At 42.3% G+C, this 21,082-nt stretch overlaps 1 protein-coding gene across 3 annotated transcripts; it reads right to left on the reverse strand.

Annotated features, from left to right (window-relative positions):
* Window positions 1-6,755: 6,755 nt before the first annotated feature.
* On the reverse strand, window positions 6,756-20,493 carry pih1d1 (PIH1 domain containing 1). Of its 3 annotated transcripts, none has more exons than XM_055882703.1 (11): window positions 20,401-20,493; window positions 18,440-18,523; window positions 15,158-15,218; window positions 14,838-15,026; window positions 8,796-8,857; window positions 8,629-8,710; window positions 8,362-8,458; window positions 8,101-8,133; window positions 7,886-7,964; window positions 6,979-7,122; window positions 6,756-6,855 (listed from the first exon to the last, which is right to left on the reverse strand). In XM_055882703.1, the coding sequence occupies exons 2-11, from the start codon at window positions 18,518-18,520 to the stop codon at window positions 6,820-6,822; spliced, it is 864 nt and encodes a 287-aa protein (XP_055738678.1). In that variant the 5' UTR covers window positions 18,521-18,523; window positions 20,401-20,493; the 3' UTR covers window positions 6,756-6,819. The 3 variants fall into 3 exon arrangements, with proteins under 3 accessions (XP_055738678.1, XP_055738674.1, XP_055738686.1); XM_055882699.1 differs by having other exon boundaries at window positions 18,440-18,528; XM_055882711.1 differs by lacking the exon at window positions 20,401-20,493 and adding an exon at window positions 16,006-16,899 and having other exon boundaries at window positions 18,440-18,522.
* Window positions 20,494-21,082: the final 589 nt, after the last annotated feature.

A 21,082-nucleotide genomic window follows, 5' to 3' on the forward strand; every position in this document is an offset into this window, starting at 1 on the left:
GGCTGCACTAGGAGAAAACACAAAGGATAGTCGATATACATTTCATACGTAATCACCAACCTCTTTACAATACAATTGTCTAGTAAACTATCACGCATTACCACGACACAAAAATAAAATAGGTGATCTCCTTCCTCTTTTGACAGGCAATTTGATGGCTTAACCATCCCCCCTTGCTCAGTTTGGTTTAATTCAGTTCAAAGTCTTGCACAGAATTCACTACATCAAAGCAAAACGTAATAATTTTTTCGCCCCCCATACACACATGATACGTGTGACGGACACCACATTTCTCCCCGCTGATCACACTCATATATTTCATCCGTGCTCTAAGCTGTCAGAGTATTGGTCATCCTTTGTCACGAGCCTCTCTAAAGTTCTTGGTCTTGACCTGTGACCTTGCCCTTTGACAGCAACGGTTGGAGTTCCATCCGTGCTGCGGTCTCACCAAAAGTTAAACAGACGTTGCAGCATGCTGTAGCCCTCTGACAGATCTTACTTCACCGGATGTCCTCCAAACCACCCACCGTATCAGCCTGGTTGAAAGACCTAATGTCTTTTCTTCGTTTAAGAAAAAAACAAATACACTCAGAGGACGTACTGATAACTTTTTTCCTGAGATGTTGACCTTTCGTTTCCTTTCTTAAACAATTACCCTCTATCGGTCAGGAGTAAGAACTTGGGCCGACAGGGGACAGGGGACAAGATGTTGTGATATATTTTAATATTATTTTCATACTGTATGTTGTTTTTTTTCGTATGTGAGCCTTTTGTTTGTTTTCACGTTGCTGTTTGGCATTATATGTCCAATAAAAATGTAAGAAAATAATGGTTGTTCAGATGACATAGAGAAAGACACACACACTCACAAGGGGATTATGCATGTTGGACCATGGGGGTTTCTGCTATAAATTGTCCCATGTCGCTGACATCTTCCTGGCTGACAAGCAGAGAGATTGACAGTGTGAACAGGTGAGAATGTTACGGCCCTAAACACAGAGGGAGATACAGTTTCTATCACTTTCTTCAGTTCCCCTTCTTTGTTTCTCTCCTCTAATTTCCATTCCTATTTGTCATCTTGAACAATAGACCAATAGATGACTTGTGTGAAGGAGTAGAGAGTAAACTTGATTGTACACAGCAAATTGGCCAGTGTTGATTGTTCAATGTCACATTTCTAGTGTTGATTCAGGAACTAAATTAACTCTGTAAGAGTGAAATTAATACTCAGTGGTGTAAAAGAATCCCCAGCGTTGGTGTTAATAGCCAAAATGATTGTTTTACACTTTGAAGAGTAAAACAGTCCCATCAAAACCACACCCATCTTTATCATATTTCCCAGCATGCTTTACTGCAGGTATATTTTTTTAGGATTGTTTTTAGTATCTGTGTTTTTGCATGTACATTGATTGATTGATGAATCTTATGCTGCACAAATATAACATATTTTTCTGAACTAATCCAATCAGTTAGTAAGATTTATTGCACTAGTTAGTGAAACGGTTGTTCTGGTTTAAATGGTTTACATAGTCTTTTTTTTAAATCAACGCTGAACGCAGGTTAATAAAAATGACAACTGTATGACATCCTAACTCTGGCTGGATTCCAATAGGAATTACTCATTACTTTACCAGCCAGCATAATATGACCAGGAATGTCCTAACTTCACTGTGTTGGAGTAAAACTAGGCCATCAAAGCAAGGCCTTATGATATATGTAATGCAGTGTCATAAAGTTTAATGATAACATTCACCTAGGTACTCATTTGGTGAAAGCCACAGGCCTTTAAATAGAAAGAATTCAACAAAGCCTCGGTAAATAACAAATACAGTCATGTGTGGTATCTCTACAATTGTATTTCATTTTATTTAACTAGGCAAGTCAGTTAAGAACACATTTTTATTTACAATGACGGCCTGCCACGGCCAAACCCTAACAAAGCTGGGCCAATTGTGTGCCGCCCTATGGGACTCCCAATCACGGCCGGTTGTGATGCAGCCTGGAATCAAACCAGGGTCTGTAGTGACGCCTCTAGCACTGAGTTGCAGTGCCTTAGACCGCTGCACCACTCGGGAGTAGCCTCCGAAAAGAAAAGGCACCATGGGAAATATGCAAATTAGGATTTAGACCATAGTGTTAAAACAACACCCAAAAGGACTGTTTAACACTAATAGGACTTAACTGTAGATTAAAACTAGAGTTGAATATAAATAACACAGTGTTAATTAACCCTGTTAAATTTGCATAACACTGGCAAGTGTAATGCAAAGTACATTTTTTACACTACCAAGTGTTACATTAACACGCAAAATGTAACACTATAATCAGAGTACCTTTTACACTCTGTAGAGTGGGCCCATGTGTTATCCGTGGCAGTGTTAAAATGTACTTTAAGTGTTGATTTAATACTGCAAAAATGTACTGCGATAGCCGTGGTTGGTTATACTTGGGTTTGTATAATCAACACCCCTATTCTCTTTTCCCGGTGACGTCTCTCTACAATGGTGTCAGCTGAAACAATTTATAGCATAGCATTGCCCAGGAAATATTTATAGGGGACATAGCTGTTGTCGCGTCTCTCCCTCACTTGGTTTTGTGCCTGAAACAATGTCGGCCGTCCTAAAATGCCATCGGCGCCTCGCGGAGATTAATCCATCCCTCTTTCCAACGGGTGTCACGGCTAATGAGTTACTCAGCGTGTTTACCTAGCCAACGGAGGGGACAATGAGACGCACTGACGGATGGACGAAGGGACACATGGTGGGTGACAACATCGGTGGAGGTCCAGTGCTGATAGAGTTGGTCCTGTCATTACCTTACTTCCAAAGCTCCGCTGTGTTGTGTTTGGCTTCTCATGCTCGTTTGTGGTACTACATTGTCAGGAGTTGATTGACGTTTTTAATTTTTTCATTCAGTAGACTATTTTTCCAACGTATTGGGTTAGTTAAATGATGTGCTCCTAAAAGCTAGTCCTGGATCTGCTTCCCTCTCCCTAACCATTACCACATTCATTTTAAGACAATTATCAACGCTAGATCAGTTCTCCCTGTTTTTACCGGCCAAACATCTGAAATCCACCATTGTTTAAGACCTGACTCTAGGCCTGTACCCAAGCTTATTCCACTCCAACCAGGAACAGGGTCATGGTCATTAGGCACTAAGGTAAAAAAAACAGACAAACGGGGAGAGACAACCTGGAATTGTCCAATAAGATGGTGCAAAACATTAAAACATTTTCTATTGCATGCCCCAATGACCAACCCAGGAGAAGCCAGCATGGATATGGAAAAAGGGTGTGAACTCAAGCTGAGGGAGGGAGGGTTAAGAATGCCGGCCTAGCAGTAGGCCTACCAGGCGAGGCAGCAGAAGCCCACCAGTTGGAGCTAAATGGCAGTTGGTTGGTAAGCGGTCCGGCAAGACAGCCAGGATTTGAGGCAGGTGTAAAGTTTCTCCGGGACATCAGCGGAGGGAGCATTAACGGTGGAATTCTGATGGGTTAATTTTAGTCAAGGACGCCATGGGATGGGAGGTAGGGTGGGGAGACGGTGGGAGACTAGAGTGAGTCACACCGGCTCGTTATCACTGCTATAGGGTAGAGGACCGTATTAATAGTCCTAGGGAGGGAGGGAGAACGGGGATCACTGCTCCTAGCTATCTGTCTGTCAGAATGTCTATCTAACCCGGTGGGAACGAGAAGGAGGCGGGAGGAAGAAGAGAGTTAGCACAGTATGACGGACTAGCTGACTGGACATTAGGGCTGGCTACAAGAGCTACAAGGTCAATGACGGTCCTGGACTTATCCCAGCCACTGCTATTAAAGTACAATCCATAATCATCCACAGGAGACAATATATCCAAAACACAAACCATCATACATGACCAGGCCTACATTGATCAGTACAGGCAATACACACAGCTGAAGTCAGAAGTTTACATACACCTTAGCCAAATACATTTAAACTCAGTTTTTCACAATTCCTGACATTTAATCAGAGTAAAAATTCCCCGTTACAGGTCAGTTAGGATCACCACTTTATTTTAAGAATGTGAAATGTCTGAATAATTTACATTTACATTTTAGTAATTTAGCAGACGCTCTTATCCAGAGCGACTTACAGTAGAGTGCATACATTTTACATACTGAGACAAGGATATCCCTACCGGCCAAACCCTCCCTAACCCAGACGACGCTATGCCAATTGTGCGTCGCCCCACGGACCTCCCCGTTGCGGCCGGCTGCGACAGAGCCTGGGCGCGAACCCTGCCCAGCCTGTGCGCGAATCCAGAGACTCTGGTGGCGCAGCTAGCACTGCGATGCAGTGCCCTAGACCACTGCGCCACCCGAATAATAGTAGAGAGAATGATTTATTTCAGCTTTTATTTCTTTCATCACATTCCCAGTGGGTCAGAAGTTTACATACACTCAATTATTATTTGGTAGCATTGCCTTTAAATTGTTGAACTTGGGTCAAACGTTTCGGGTAGCCTTCCACAAGCTTCCCACAATAAGTTGGGTGAATTTTGGCCCATTCCTCCTGACAGCGCTGGTGTAACCGAGTCAGGTTTGTAGGCCTCCTTGCTCGCACATGCTTTTTCAGTTCTGCCCACAAATGTTCTATAGGATTGAGGTCAGGGCTTTGTGATGGCCACACCAATACCTTGACTTTGTTGTCCTTAAGCCATTTTGCCACAACTTTGGAAGTATGCTTGGGATCATTGTCCATTTGGAAGATCCATTTGCGACCAAGCTTTAACTTCCTGACTGATGTCTTGAGATGATGCTTCAATATATCCACATACTTTTCCTGCCTCATGATGTCATCTATTTTGTGAAGTGCACCAGTCCCTCCTGCAGCAAAGCACCCCCACAACATGATGCTGCCACCCCCATGCTTCACAGTTGGGATGGTGTTCTTCGGCTTGCTAGCCTCCCCCTTTATCCTCCAAACATAACGATGGTCATTATGGCGAAACAGTTATATTTTTGTTTCATCAGACCAGAGGACATTTCTCAAAAACGTACGATCTTTTCCCCCATGTGCATTTGCCAATTGTAATCTGTCTTTTTTATGGCGGTTTTGGAGCAGTGGCTTCTTCCTTGCTGAGCGGCCTTTCAGGTTATTTCGATATAGAACTCGTTTTTACTGTGGACATAGATACTTTTGTACCGGTTTCCTCCAACATTTTCACAAGGTCCTTTGCTGTTGTTCTGGGATTGATTTGCACTTTTCGCACCAAAGTACGTTCAGCTCTAGGAGACAGAACGCGTCTCCTTCCTGAGCGGTATGACAGTTGCGTGGTCCCATGGTGTTTATACTTGCGTACTATTGTTTGTACAGATGAACGTGGTACTTTCAGACGTTTGGAAATTGCTCCCAAGGATGAACAAGACTTGTGGAGGTCTACAATTTGTTTTCTGAGGTCTTGGCTGATTTATTTTGTTTTTCCCATGATGTCAAGCAAAGAGGCACTGAGTTTGAAGGTATGGCCTTGAAATACATCCACAGGTACACCTCCAATTGACTCAAATTATCAGAAGCTTCTAAAGCCATGACATAATTTTCTGGAATTTTCCAAGCTGTTCAAAGGCACAGTCAACTTAGTGCATGTAAACTTCTGACCCACTGGAATTGTGACACAGTGAGTTATAAGTGGAATAATCTGTCTGTAAACAATTGTTGGGAAAATTACTTGTGTCATGCACAAAGTAGATGTCCTAACTGACTTGTCAAAACTCTGTTTTTTTAACAAGAAATTTGTGGAGTGGTTGAAAAACAAGTTTTAATGACTCCAACCTAAGTGTATGTAAACTTCCAACTTCAACTGTATGTGCACCAACTAAAAACAATGACAGGGTGTAGGTTTGATCTAACAGGTACAAAAACTGATGCCACAGACAGATAAGTATATTTTTGTTAGGAATATCTTAAGATGCCAGTTTCCCGGACACAGCTTAAACTGAGCCTTGGACTAAAAAAACTTTAGTCCAAGACTAGGCTTAATCTGTCTGAGAAACTGACCCTACATGACCAAAACTGAGAGAGCAGCATCAGGAGGTGAAAGGTCATTCAGAACCTGGATGTACAGGAGGAAAGTTGGAGAAAGACTTACCGAGAGCAAGGTGAGGTTCCAACGGTGTGACAGGCAGATAGACAGAGGAGCCCAGGAGAATGACAATTGTAGTAAGAGACAATGGGAGTTTTATACAAGGGAGGGGTGGTGATGGGCAGTGTGTGTATGTGTAGGGCAGAGGGCCATGGGCGGATTAGGAAAGAACTTTGGGAGAAAGACAACCGCCTACTGGGATTAAGAGAACGAGGGAATGACCTCACTGAACAAAAGAGGGGCAGGTGGACGAGAGCGAGAGACAGAGACACACAGAGAACAAAAGAGGAGAGAGAAAGGGGAGACAAAAGAGGGATGGATGAGAGGAGCATACCAGGGCCAGAAATAAATGGCCAGAAATAGGTGGGATGAGTATTTTCTTCCATCCCTTTCCACGAATAGGGTCTTCCGTTCATAGAGGGACTCCCGGAAACAAGTAGTAAAAAAAAGTAAAACCCATACTAAAGAGCCAGTTGAATGGGATATTGTTGGGATACATGTCGACTAACTGCAAGAGTGTTCGAAGGACTGTTATGGCTAAATATGGCTGGTGTGATAATGAGAATGCACGGCTAATGTTTCCTGTGATAACTCTTCATTTATCAAAGATGAACTGAAGCGATTCGAACGTAAGCACTCACAGACCGTGATTAAAAATAACAGGTTTATTTTCATACACAACAAAAACGGATAGATATCTGACATTCAGCGTCTTCACGAAGACACCACCGGCATTGTCACCGTGAGAATCTGTGGAGAGAGAGAAAGGGGAGGCGGAGAGAGCGAGAGAGGAAAAAGAAAAGAGTATCAATATCAGATGCCGTGTGTCAGTAAATAGGTGTACTGTGTTTTAGAATGTGTGTGTATGTGTACCTGTGTGTTGGTGTTGTACTGTGCTACGCTGTCCTCCTGGTCAATGAAGAAGGGAATGAAACAGTCCAGATGAAAGAGGGAGGGCCGGACATTCAGGACAAGCCTGTCCTCCCCAAGGTCCAGAACGAGGGAGAGAGAGGAGGCCTGGAAAGAGGAGAAGGGAGGGAGTGAAGGAGAGAGGACAAGGGAAACGTTGCTGGCTTACGTATTAATGTCATAACAAGCCCCCAAAGTTGACCAGTAAAAAAACTCGGTGTCCTATTAATCACTGCCACGTATGTTGATTGGATAGTTATTTGAAAAAGGTGTGTTGGTGCTGGGCTGGAACAAACCCCAACACATCCTGTGGGTCCCCAGGACCAGCTAAGAAGAACACTGGCATTGGGAGGAAGTGAGGAAGCAGTTTAACACATTGATAATATGAAATTAAGAATGGGTTGAACAATAGTATATAGATTATACATCTAGGGGTGAGGAAACAGTTTGAGTATAAGTGGTAAAGGATGGGTTTAGGACCTAGTCTATAGGGCAGGGGTGTCGAAACTGTATAAATCATAATGATATGATATGGCTTGCGAGGGGGTATAATCCGGCCCCCGGGTTAAATAAAAAAAACACACTCAATATACTTTAAAATAACTAAATAATGGACAGTCATACAGTTTCTCGACTGTGTCCAGCTCGCTAACAATCACTAAATAGTCAGAGCGCATCGAACATTCCAAAAAACGATGGATAGAGAACTATTCGTTGCAAATCTTGAAGGTGAAGAAATAACCGATTTTTAGTGCGGCCCTCCGAATGCAGCCCCTGAGACAAAATGACTGACACCCCTGCTATAGGGGAAGAGGTTAAACACAGACTATAGGGGGAGAGGGATGTGTTTAAGACTAGGCTTGTGTCTCACCACTCCAGGAAGCTGTATCTCTGCTATCAGAAACTCTGGATCACCTACAGGGGGCGCCACCAGCAGACAGAACTCTGGCCTGGAGATGGGTGAAGAGAAGAGACGAGAGGGAGAGAGAGGTGGGTTAGTGCAAGAGAGTGAGAAAGAAGGAGACAATATGTTCCAGTTTGGTATGTGACAATCAAATCCACAGCGGACAATTCAGACAGACCTACCGTTTGGCTGGTTCTGGTGCTGGGCGAGTATCCCTGTGGAGAGAGAGAGCGAGAGAGAGATTGAAGGGGGAGGGAGGGAGAGAGAGGAGATTGAACTCTTCCACATACAGACTGTAGTTAACTCTACACCACCCTCTAGTGGTGAATTACTGATAACAGAAGTGAGTTTTGTGTGGTGTGTGTGTTAGAGAGAGTGAGATTACAAGAAAGAAAAAAAGAGAGCGTGAGAAAGAAAGAAAGAAAGAGCAAGCAAAAACATACTTGGGGTCTATTTCCTGAATCACAGGTTTGCTCTTGGTGCGAATATTCTGTTCGTTCACAGAGCCCAGAAACTTCCTGTTCTTCAGAACCTTCCAGTCTGGGAGGGAAGGAGAGAAAAACACAGGAATGAAAGGAGAAACAAATGGATATTACCTCATCTGCAGCAGAACACACAGAACATGGGTCTGATTAATGCTCACTCACACGAAACAAAAAACAAATCCATATGGAAGCTTACATGCACACTGAAGATACAGGCATACATACCTCGGCTGAGCTCCAGGTTGTATTTGTTCTCCAGCCCCTCTAATGACACAGCGATCAGAAACTGCTGGAATAGAGGATCCTTCTACAAACACAGAGAGAAGTTACACACACACACACCCCCGCGCACACACACACACCAGCGTGCACACACACACACACACACACACCTGGCATTTCTGGAAGAACTCTTCACTGATGACCACGTCGTAGGCTGTGCAGCCTTGGGAGTCTGTGGGGACAGGACAGAACCAAGTCACTATTTCTCGAGTCACAAGCAAGTCTTAAGGTCCGAGTCTCAAGTCGAGTCCCAAGTAGAACAGGTAGTCTCTCGAGTCAAGCCCAAGTCATGCATTCTATGAGTTAGTCAAGTCACAAGTTTTTTCAAGTCAAGCTAATAAATGATCTATACATGCAATGACCGAAAATCTTTGATTAGCCTATGTAATTGTAAAAATAGGGACCTTGTAGCAGTGGTAGGAGAATGAAATCAGAAGAAGGCAAGGCAGGTTGACGTGCTGAGTGTATATTATTTACAGGTCTTGGTGATCCAATGGTAAAAATGCCATTATTACAAAATATACAACTCGATTGACCAAATATACACGGTCATAAAAGATTGCTTCTGTATCAGGCGCGACCTGTCCTATCTAAACGGACACAGGTAGAGGGCAAGACTGCACAGCCTCCCCCTGAGAAACCAAATCGAATCTGTCTAACAGGAGCTCAAACAGATACAGTGCATTCGGAAATTATTCACACCCCTTGCCTTTTTCTACATTTTGTTGTGTTACAAGGTGGGATTAAAATGGATTTAACTGTAATTTTTTGTCAATGATGTACACACAAAAATGTATATATCTATCTATCTTGATTACATAAGTAGTCAACCCCCAAGTCAATACATGTTACGATCACCTTTGGCAGCGATTACAGCTTTGAGTCTTTCTGGGTAAGTCACTAAGAGCTTTGCACACCTGGATTATACAATATTTGCACATTTTTCTTTTAAATTATTCAAGCTCTGTCAAGTTGGTTGTTGATCATTGCTAGACAGCCATTTTCAAGTCTTGCTATAGATTTTCAAGCCGATTTAATTCAAAACGTTAATTAGGCCACATTTTTATTCATAAAAACAACCCAACTCCTTGCCGATGACAAGCCTACCCATCACATGATGCAGCCACCACCATGCTTGAAAATATGAAGAGTGGTACTCAATGAGGTGTTTTGTTTAATTTGCCCCAACATAACACTTTGCATTCAGGATATAAAGTTCATTTCTTTGCCACATTTTTCTCAGTTTCACATTAGTGCATTATTGCAAACAGGATGCATGTTTTGGAATATTTTTTATTCTGTACAGGCTTCCTTCTGTTCACTGTCATTTAGATTAGTATTGTGGAGTAACTACAATGTTGTTGATCCATCCTCAGTTTTCCCCCCATCACTGCCAATAAACTCTGTTTAAAAAAAAGTTACCATTGGGAACCTTACATATAATTCTGTGTGGGGTACAGAGACGAGGTAGTCATTCAAAAAATCATGTTAAACACTATTGCACGCAATGTGAGTCCATGCAACATATTATGTTATTATGTGACTTGTTAAGGACATTTTTACTACTGAACTTATTTAGGAATGCCTTAACAAAGGTGTTGAATACTTACTGACTCAATATACACTGCTCAAAAAAATTAAGGGAACACTAAAATAACATATCCTAGATCTGAATGAATGAAATATTCTTATTGAATACTTTTTTCTTTACATCGTTGAATGTGCTGACAACAAAATCCCACAAAAATTATCAATGGAAATCAAATTTATCAACCCATGGAGGTCTGGATTTGGAGTCACACTCAAAATTAAAAGTGGAAAACCGCACTACAGGCTGATCCAACTTTGATGTAATGTCCTTAAAACAAGTCAAAATGAGGCTCAGTAGTGTGTATGGCCTCCACGTGCCTGTATGACCTCCCTACAACGCCTGGGCATGCTCCTGATGAGGTGGCGGATGGTCTCCTGAGGGATCTCCTCCCAGACCTGGACTAAAGCATCCGCCAACTCCTGGACAGTCTGTGGTGCAACGTGGCGTTGGTGGATGGAGCAAGACATGATGTCCCAGATGTGCTCAATTGGATTCAGGTCTAGGTAACGGGCGGGCCAGTCCATAGCATCAATGCCTTCCTCTTGCAGGAACTGCTGACACACTCCAGCCACATGAGGTCTAGCATTGTCTTGCATTAGGAGGAACCCAGGGCCAACCGCACCAGCATATGGTCTCACAAGGGGTCTGAGGATCTCATCTCGGTACCTAATGGCAGTCAGGCTACCTCTGGCGAGCACATGGAGGGCTGTGCGGCCCCCCAAAGAAATGCCACCCCACACCATGACTGACCCACCGCCAAACCGGTCATGCTGGAGGATGTTGCAGGCAGCAGAACGTTCTCCACGGCGTCTCCAGACTCTTTCACGTGCTCAGTGTGAACCTGCTTTCATCTGTGAAGAGCACAGGGCGCCAGTGGCGAATTTGCCAATCTTGGTGTTCTCTGGCAAATACCAAGCGTCCTGCACGGTGTTGGGCTGTAAGCTCAACCCCCACCTGTGGACGTCGGACCCTCATACCACCCTCATGGAGTCTGTTTCTGACTGTTTGAGCAGACACATGCACATTTGTGGCCTGCTGGAGGTCATTTTGCAGGGCTCTGGCAGTGCTCCTCCCTGCACAAAGGCGGAGGTAGCGGTCCTGCTGCTGGGTTGTTGCCCTCCTACGGCCTCCTCCACGTCTCCTGATGTACTGGCCTGTCTCCTGGTAGCGCCTCCATGCTCTGGACACTACGCTGACAGACACAGCAAACCTTCTTGCCACAGCTCGCATTGATGTGCCATCCTGGATGAGCTGCACTACCTGAGCCACTTGTGTGGGTTGTAGACTCCGTCTCATGCTACCACTAGAGTGAAAGCACCGCCAGCATTCAAAAGTGACCAAACATCAGCCAGGAAGCATAGGAACTAAGAAGTGGTCACCACCTGTAGAACCACTCCTTTATTGGGGGTGTCTTGCTAATTGCCTATAATTTCCACCTGTTGTCTATTCCATTTGCACAACAGCATGTGAAATGTATTGTCAATCAGTGTTGCTTCCTAAGTGGACAGTTTGATTTCACAGAAGTGTGATTGACTTGGAGTTGCATTGTGTTGTTTAAGTGTTCCCTTTATTTTTTTGAGCAGTGTATTATTATTACAGTTGTTTGCCAGTCTCATTGTCGAAGTTGACAAGTTGTTTGCAGAGCTATACTTGTGAGAAACAAGTTTTGGTTTATTTCACTCCGTTTACGAATTTTGTCAATTGATTGTCTTTTGTTTGGTGTGCTTCTGTCAATGTTGAGTAAGGACACGCACCTGATTTTGCATATAGAAGTAGGCCTAGGCTACCTGGCCTGCGCGCAAATATAGGCCTATAAATGTGCGCATTTGGGGATGTCTAATAGTATTTCTGATTGTCTTAGCTAATGAGTTGTGGAGCTTCTCAAACAGCTTCTCAAAAGTAATTTTTCTTCACATCAAACAACAAGTAAACAAAGTCTGTTTTTAGAATACATTGACAATGACAATAGTTCCTTAATGTATTTGAAAAATATTTGAATCTCTCTCCCTTTCGATAACCATTCGTAATGAAAGGGGAAAAAGTAATACTCTGATCCAGTGGAAACGTCTTAAAATACATGATATCGCTTGCCCAGAAACCCTGAGGGCCCCAGAATATTTTATACAATGTTGTAAGTTAGTTAGGGCGAGCTTAGGGCCGGATCCATTTGATTAAAAAACATTTTGTTGCAGACATTGGCGTAGCCAATTAGATTTATAGGATATTTATTTTTTTAAATCAGGATATTCTCTACCTGCAGGATGCAATGTTATTTGTTGGCTTTATGTAGGCTATTTTTATATAGTTGCCAATTGCAATAGAAGTTACTTTTAGATTTGTATAATTATCATCTAGATAGAATTCAGATTGTCATGTGGTTAATGATTGAAGAAAAGAAAAAAGGAAACTTAAGGAAAATCAGAACTGGCACACAAATGGAAAAGGATTGCCGACCCCTGGCGTAGCCTATCACCGGCAACTTCAGGAGCATAAAGCAGAATCTGCGAAGACTAGAAGCAGTGGGAGGGGGGGGGGGGGGGGGGGGGGGGGGGGGGTCGAGAACAGTTTTTTAAAATTCTGGTTAAGAGACACAAATGACTCTCCTCAAGTAATTTGTGTCTCTTAATTATTTAATCAAACAGTGTGCTTAAAGCATCAGACAAGCTCAGTACATACCATATAGGTAGGTGAAAAACACACCTTTTAAAATTTCAACCAAACAATTGGTCGAAAGAACAGACAGCTCTCGGTCGACCAAGATATTTTTTAGTCGTGGACAGCCATTCCGCAAATATTTATATGGCACATATCATTATTGATATAACCATCATATCAAAGTAAACTTGGAAGTGACGTGATGATATGTTGTGTGGTCCTCCCACTACAACTCAGGAAAGCATGCAGTTTTTTTAGGCTACACATTAAATAAGTTATAATAAATATAGAGGGGTCTTATTCTGGTGACATGATTGATGCTTGGCTGCCGTTTGACAAAAAAAATATAATCTCACTCTTATCCTTAATGTTCTCATCATGTAGGTAGACTACCCATGCCAGGACCAGAATGGGCATTATTGTGTATATAATGCAACAGTTTTTGTGACAAAACCATCAGTAGAGTTGAACTTGGATTTTTTATTAGGTACATGAGAATTTACATGCAAAAGTTCTTACGTGCCTGAAACTAACTTTTTGGTCCACCGGACACAGATTTCTTACTAGACAAAATATTTGAAAAAAAAAAAAGAAAAGATAAATGCTTTGTAATGTTTCTAAAACAATACACGTGTTACTAGTTAAAAGTGGTATATTACTCAATTTTATTAATTTTTTTGTGACCAGACGAGGCAAACATTTTCAGCTACCCCTTTAAGGGCAGAAGGTTACTACCGTGGCGATAAGGGGCACTCGGCTGCTCTAGTCATCAGTGACAGTGTGCCTGTGAGATTCTGACTAGTATCAGTTTAAGTAATTACCAAACTTGGAAAACAACCTAAGTAATGTATTATTGGACAAAGTCTCACTTTAGTAGACTTTCAAGTAAATTAGACCAACTTCTATGCCTGTGCACAGCGCTTCTAAAAATTAATCTTCAGCACCTCAATCACGGTGAGCACAGCTCCCCTGCCAGGCAGTGTGTTGCTGCGGTGGGATATATTGTAGGATTCGTAGTTCTTTGTGTGATTATCTACCAACTATAAAACAAAATGACAGAAAAACTTTGAAAACAGCTACTGCAGCATTTATTTTGCTATAGTGTATATAGTGTAGCCGATTGAATACCCCCGATTTAAGGTAAAGGTTTGGGGGGTGAAAAAACGAATGGTTGGGAAGAACTGCACTGGTACAAGTACACACTTCAGGGATAAGTGAATCGGGTTGAAGGAGAGTATTAAACAAGGAGAGGAAGTCATGCCGGAATATTGGGATACATGGCTGAGTTCCAATTCTCTACTGTTCTCCAGATGTGTGCACTCCTTCCCTCCCTCTCTTCCCTCCCTCTCTTGTAAGCAAGGCTGGAGATGGTTTCCACCATATTCTGTATTTCATTTTCAACAAATTAGAAAAAATATCTAAAAACATGTTGTTTTCACTTAGTCATTATAGTGTATACACAATACACTATAATGACTAAGTGAAAACATGTTTTTAGATATTTTTTCTAATTTGTTGAAAATGAAATACAGAAATATCTGCACCCCCCCGCACCCCTACTTCCGCCGTCTCTGGCTACAGTTATGCTATTCCTATTGCAATCCCTTTAGCTTTGCTAGCTAGCTGGCTAGCTACAGAGGTTAGCTGGATGGCTTCATTAGTTAGCTAATGCTATCAAAATTGTTTTGTTATTAGCAACTTTTGCCTATTCCATCGTTTGCAGAACGCATACTGGCATTTGAATATAGCACAGGAAAAGTGAGTCCAGACACAATGTGGACCAGGTAGACACATGTACTGTAAATGTAGGTGTAGATGCACAATGTGTTCGGGAACTCCATGATCAGAATAGAAAAACTGCATTAACTGTCAAGTCAAGAGATCTTCAGAAAGTAGCCTCACTCACTGTTGTCCACCTCTGTGTGGGCCTCTCCGATGCTCATGGGTACTCTGTATCCTGTGGGGTCTTCTGATTCGAGGAGCTCCACTAGTGCCTCCTTGGAGAGGGGGGGCGGGGGCGGGACAGCAGCAGACTGACAGATGTTGACAAATACCTTCCGTTTATCAGGCAAGGTGAAAGTCTTCACACACAGACCTACGGATTCAACAAACACACAACTGTTGTTTACACGTGTGTGTGTGTGTGTGTGTGTGTGTGTGTGTGTGTGTGTGTGTGTGTGTGTGTGTGTGTGTGTGTGTGTGTGTGTGTGCCAAAGGGAGACTGACCAGGCTGTGGCCGAATGACTCTAGAATCACGAGGATTTTCACTTTGCATTTTTCCCATTGTCTAAAAGAGAAAGAGTAAGATGAGCGAAAGAGAAAAAGAGAGAGAAGCAAATTGATTCAATGCCAGGCACATTCTCAGTACACATTTATAACAGCTCTTAGCTTTGCATTGCAGAGGCAGTTGCAGTCAGGTGCATACTTTGGATTTGCATCAAATTCGTGCAGATTGCTTGGCAGAAATGGTATCAGAAGAGGAATATTAATATTTTCTTGCACAAATATCCAGATGATGCCGTGCACCATTTTGCACAATGACACTGTAGGTCTGATCAGGGATTAACGGTGAGGATGATAGATACATGCAGGGATAAATGTTCACACAGTTGACTTTTGAACAGAAAATTGGATTGGGACCAGGATTATGTGCCAGGGGTATGTGTATGATGCTAAAATTACAAAACGGACGTTTTTCTCATTTCAAGAGCTAAGTCGCTCTGGATAAGAGCGTCTGCTAAATGACTTAAATGTAAATGTACAGCTCAATTACAAAATCTTCATCCTTCCTACGCTCATGGTTGAAGAACAATTGGAATGGCCACAAATGCATTTAACCTAGGCCCTCATATCCAGCTTCATTGAGAGCCAAAGCCAAAGTCATAATCTTGATAGAAGCTGTCAAAACATCATAAATGGCAATATATACAGTGCCATCAGAAAGTATTCACATCCCTTGACTTTTTCCACATTTTAAATTAATCAAAAGCTGAAATGTCTTGAGTCAATAAGTATTCAATCCCTTTGTTATGGCAAGCCTAAATAAGTGCAATAAAAGTATTTAACATGACTACCTCATCTCTGTACCCCACACACAATTATCTGTAAGGTCCCTCAGTTGAGCAGTGCATTTCAAACAGAGATTCAATCCAATGCATAGCAAAGAAGGGCACCTATTGGTAGATGGGTAAAAACAAGAAAAAAAAATAGAAAAAAATATTGAATATGCCTTTGAGCATCGTGAAGATATTAATAACACTTTGGATGGTGTATCACTACACCCAGTCACTACAAAGATACAGGCATCCTTTCTAACTCAGTTGCCGGGGGGGAAGGAAACCACTCAGGGATTTCACCATAAGGCCAATGGTGACTATAAAACAGTTACAGAGTTGAATGGCTGTGATTGGAGACAACTGGGGATGGATCAACAACGTTGATACTAACCTAAATGACAATGAAAAGAAGGAAGCCTGTACAGAATAAAAATGTGTTATGGGTATGCTTGTCATCGGCAAGGAGTATGGAGTTTTTTTAAGATAAAAAGAAACGGAATAGAACTAAGCACCGGCTAAATACTAGAGGAAAACCTTCAGTCTGCTTTCCAACAGAATTCACCTTTCAGCAGGAGAATATATTTTTATTAAAATAACCTAAAACAGAAGGACAAATATACACCGGAGTTGCTTACAAAGATGACATTGAATGTTCCTGAGTGGCCTGGTTAGTTTTGAATTAAATCTATGGAAAGACTTAAATTGCTGTCTAGCAATTATCAACAACCAACTTCACAGAGCTTGAAGAATTTTTAGACTAATGTGCAAATATTGTACAATCCAGGTGTGCGTGGCTATTAAAAGACTTACCCAGAAAGACTCAATGCTGTAATCGCTGCTGAAGGTGATTCAAACGTGTATTGATTCAGAGGGTTGAATACTTACAGTTGAAGTCTGGAAGTTTACATACACCTAAGCCAAATAAATTTAAACTCAGTTTTTCACAATTACTGACATTTAGTCAATTTAGTAAAAATGCCCTGTCTTAGGTCAGTTAGGATCATCACTTTATTTTAAAAATGTGAAATAATAATAGAGAGAATGATTTATGATTTATTTCAGCTTTTATTTCTTTCATCACATTCCCAGCGGGTCAGAAGTTTACATACACTCAATGAGTATTTGGTAGCACTGCCTTTTGTTGAACTTGGGGAAAACGTTTTGGGTAGCCTTCCACAAGCTTCCCACAATAAGTTGGGTCAATTTTGGCCCATTCCTCCTGACAGAGCTGGTGTAACTGAGTCAGGTATGTAGGCCTCCTTGCTCGCACATGTTTTTTCAGTTCTAACCCACAAATGTTCTATAGGATTGAGGTCAGGGATTTGTGATGGCCACACCAATACCTTGACTTTGTTGTCCTTAAGCCATTTTGACACAACTTTGGAAGTATGCTTGGGGTCATTGTCCATTTGGAAGACCAAGCTTTAACTTCCTGACTGATGTATTGAGATGTTGCTTCAATATATCCACATAATTTTCCTCTCTCATGATGCCATCTAGTTTGTGAAGTGCACCAGTCCCTCCTGGTGTTCTTCGGCTTGCAAGCATCCCACTTTTTCCTCCAAACATATGGTCATTATGGCCAAACAGTTCTATTTTTGTTTCATCAGATCGGGGGACATTTCTCCAAAAAGTACGATCTTTGTCCCCAGGTGCAGTTGCAAACCGTTGTTGCAACAAGCAGTTGCTTCTTCCTTGCTGGGCGGCCTTTCAGGTTATGTCGATATAGGACTCGTTTTACTGTGGATATAGATACTTTGTACCTGTTTCCTCCAGCATCTTCACAAGGTCCTTTGCTGTTGTTCTGGGATTGATTTGCACTTTTCGCACCAAAGTACGGTCATCTCTAGGAGACAGAACATGACTCCTTCCTGAGCGGTATGACGGCTGCGTGGTCCCATGGCGTTTATACTTGCGTACTATTGTTTGTACAGACAAACGTTGTACCTTCAGGCGTTTGGAAATTGCTCCCAACGATGAACCAGACATGTGGAGGTCTACAATTTGTTCTCTGAGGTCTTGGCTGATTTATTTTGTTAACTGACTTGCCGAAACTATAGTTTGTTAACAAGAAATTTGTGGAGTGGTTGAAAAACAAGTTTTATTGACTCCAACATACGTGTAAGTAAACTTCCGACTACAACTGTGTGTGTATATATATATATATATTTTAAATAAATATTTGAATTTTTCTTCCACTTTGACAGAGTATTTTGTGTAGATCGTTGACAAAAAATGACAATTAAACATTTGAATCCTATTTTGTAACACAACAAAATGTGGAAAAAAGTCCATTTGTGAGAATACTTTCTAAAGGCACTGTAGGCCAGAGTCACATATGACTTTGGGCATACCCAATGTGTATGCCCACTTGGAAGGCAATTGGATGTCAATGGTGTTCATCTTTAATAAAGGGGACACTTCAAATTTCTTTTAAAACATTCATCCTAACCTGTAGCAAAAGCTGTTGGTAGAGCTCCTCTTGCTGCTGCAGTTCCATTTCCGAGCTCAGGAGAGACGAATCTGCCTCCATCTTCTGTTCTACGAGAGAAAGAGCGAGAGATTAATCCGGAAGAATCTTCACCAGATCCCAAAGGCTACTTCTTAGGGCCAAACACTGATACTAGAAGATATGGCATTATATGTTCTCTCTGCTATCGCATGGCAAGCAGTACTGGAACGCCAAGTCTGGGAAACCAAAAGGCACCTGAACAGCCCCCCCCCACCAAAGCCATAAGACTGCTGAACAGTTAATTAAATGGCTACCCGGACATTCTGCTCTTCACCCCCTACCTACATGTACATAGTATTTCAATTAATCACCTTACCAAAACTACAAGCACATATTACCTCAATCAATCACCCCAACTACCTCGTACCCCAGTACACTGACCCGGAACCTCCTTGTATACCTCCTTGTATATAACCTGTATATAGCCTTCACTGGAACTAAGGGACCTAGCCTGAACCATGAAAAACAGCCCCAGACCATTATTCCTCCTCCACCAAATTTTACAGTTCGCACTATGCATTGGGGCAGGTAGCGTTCTCCTGGCATCTGCCAAACACAGAGTCAACTGTCGGACTGCCAGATGGTGAAGTGTGATTCATCAATCCAGGGAACGCGATTCCACTGTTCCAGAGTCCAATGGCGGCGAGCTTCACAACACTCCAGCCAACGCTTGGCATTGGGAATGGTGATCTTAGGCTTGTGTTCGGATGTGATACAGCCTGGAATTGAACCAGGGACTGTAGTGACGCCTCTTGCACTGAGATGCAGTGGTTTCGACCGCTGCGCCACTCGGGTTACCGACGTAATTACAAATGTTTTGTCATACCTATGGTATGTGGTCTGATATACCACGGCTTTCAGCCAATCAGCACTCAAAGCTCGAACCACTCAGTTTATAATTAAGCAATATGGCCCGAGGGGTTGTGGTATACGGCCAATATACCACTGCTAAGGGCTGTTCCAATACACGAATCAACACGGAGTGCCTGGATACAGCTCTTAGCCGTGGTATATTGGCAATTAACCACAAACACCTGAGGTGCCTTATTGCTGTTATAAACTGGTTACCAACGTAATTACTGTAGAGCAGTAAATATACATGTTTTGTCATACCGAGTCTGATACATCACAGCTTTCAGCCAATCAGCATTCAGGGCTCGAACCACCCAGTTTATGATTCAGAATGCATTGTTTTGAATTATAAATGACCCAACCGAAACCGGGTGGGCGGTTATTCACCTTTGACTCCTCGGTCAAAAAGTTTTTGTCATGAGTTCATTTGAATTGGAAGACTCTGAAGCGTTACCATACATGAATTAGACCAATTCATCCACTTATGGAAACTTAACATCGCTATCACGTCTATAAATCTCATTATAAACTGGGTGGTTCGAGCCCTGAATGCTGATTGGCTGACAGCCGTGGTATACCACGGGTATGACAGAACTGCTCTAATTACGTTGGTAACCAGTTTATATAATCGCAATAAGGAACCTCTGGGGTTTGTGGTACATTGCAAATATACATTGGCTAAGAGCTGTGTCCAGCCACTTCGCGTTGCGTTGTGATTATGAACAGTCCTTGGCAGTGGTATATTGGCCATTTACCACACCCACTCGGGCCTTGTTGTTCAAATATTTGTGTGCGTGCACAGTCTTTTCAGAAATTGCGCGAGCTGATTACTGTAACATTTACTCAACTGTTATAAATGAGGACCACAGGAGAGCGTTGCTAGGGACAAGTTAGCAATGTACGTTAGCTAGCTAGCCCAGCTAGCATTAGCTAGCTATGTAACAGCTGTCGAACAACAAGTATTTAAACGTCAGTAACGTTATACACACATGTGTGAACACTAAGAAATGCATTCGGGTTAGTTCGTTTTCAATGAGGATAACACTTACATTATTTCACGTCCTGCTTAATTTCAGCAACTAGCTACAACTTCTTCTTTGATGGGGTTTATCAGCGGTTGGCATCCAACGTTATGGTACATTACCGCCACCTACTGTACTGGAGTGTGGGCCAGAGACAGGGACAAACTAAATCCTACCTGTCAGCCCCGTTGCTCTTAAAAAATATAACAACATATTTTAGAATATATCTAATGACGTTCTCCCCAATATATTCTAAACCAATTTCCTGTATCCCCTTCTCCCTCATACTAGATCTCAGACTCTCTCTTTCCCTCTGATACTGCCCACACTGTAGCAATACATGCTCCATGGTGTCACGTTCTGACCTTAGTTCCTTTTTTATGTCTTTATTTTAGTTTGGTCAGGGCGTGAGTTGGGGTGGGCATTCTATGTTTTGTAGTCTAGTCTATTTCTGTATTTGGCCTGGTATGGTTCTCAATCAGAGGCAGGTGTCGATCGTTGTCTCTGATTGAGAATCATACTTAGGTTGCCTGTTTTCCCACTATGGGTTGTGGGTAGTTGTTTTCTGTGTCTGTCCATACAAAACTGTTTCAGTCTCGGTCATTCTCTTTTTGTTTTGTCATTCAGTGTTCAGTTGTTTTCATTAAAATGGACACTTACCACGCTGCACATTGGTCCGATCTTTCATACTCGTCATTAGACGAGGACG

This window comes from Salvelinus fontinalis, chromosome 2 (genome assembly GCF_029448725.1).
Source record: "Salvelinus fontinalis isolate EN_2023a chromosome 2, ASM2944872v1, whole genome shotgun sequence".
NCBI lineage: Eukaryota > Metazoa > Chordata > Actinopteri > Salmoniformes > Salmonidae > Salvelinus > Salvelinus fontinalis.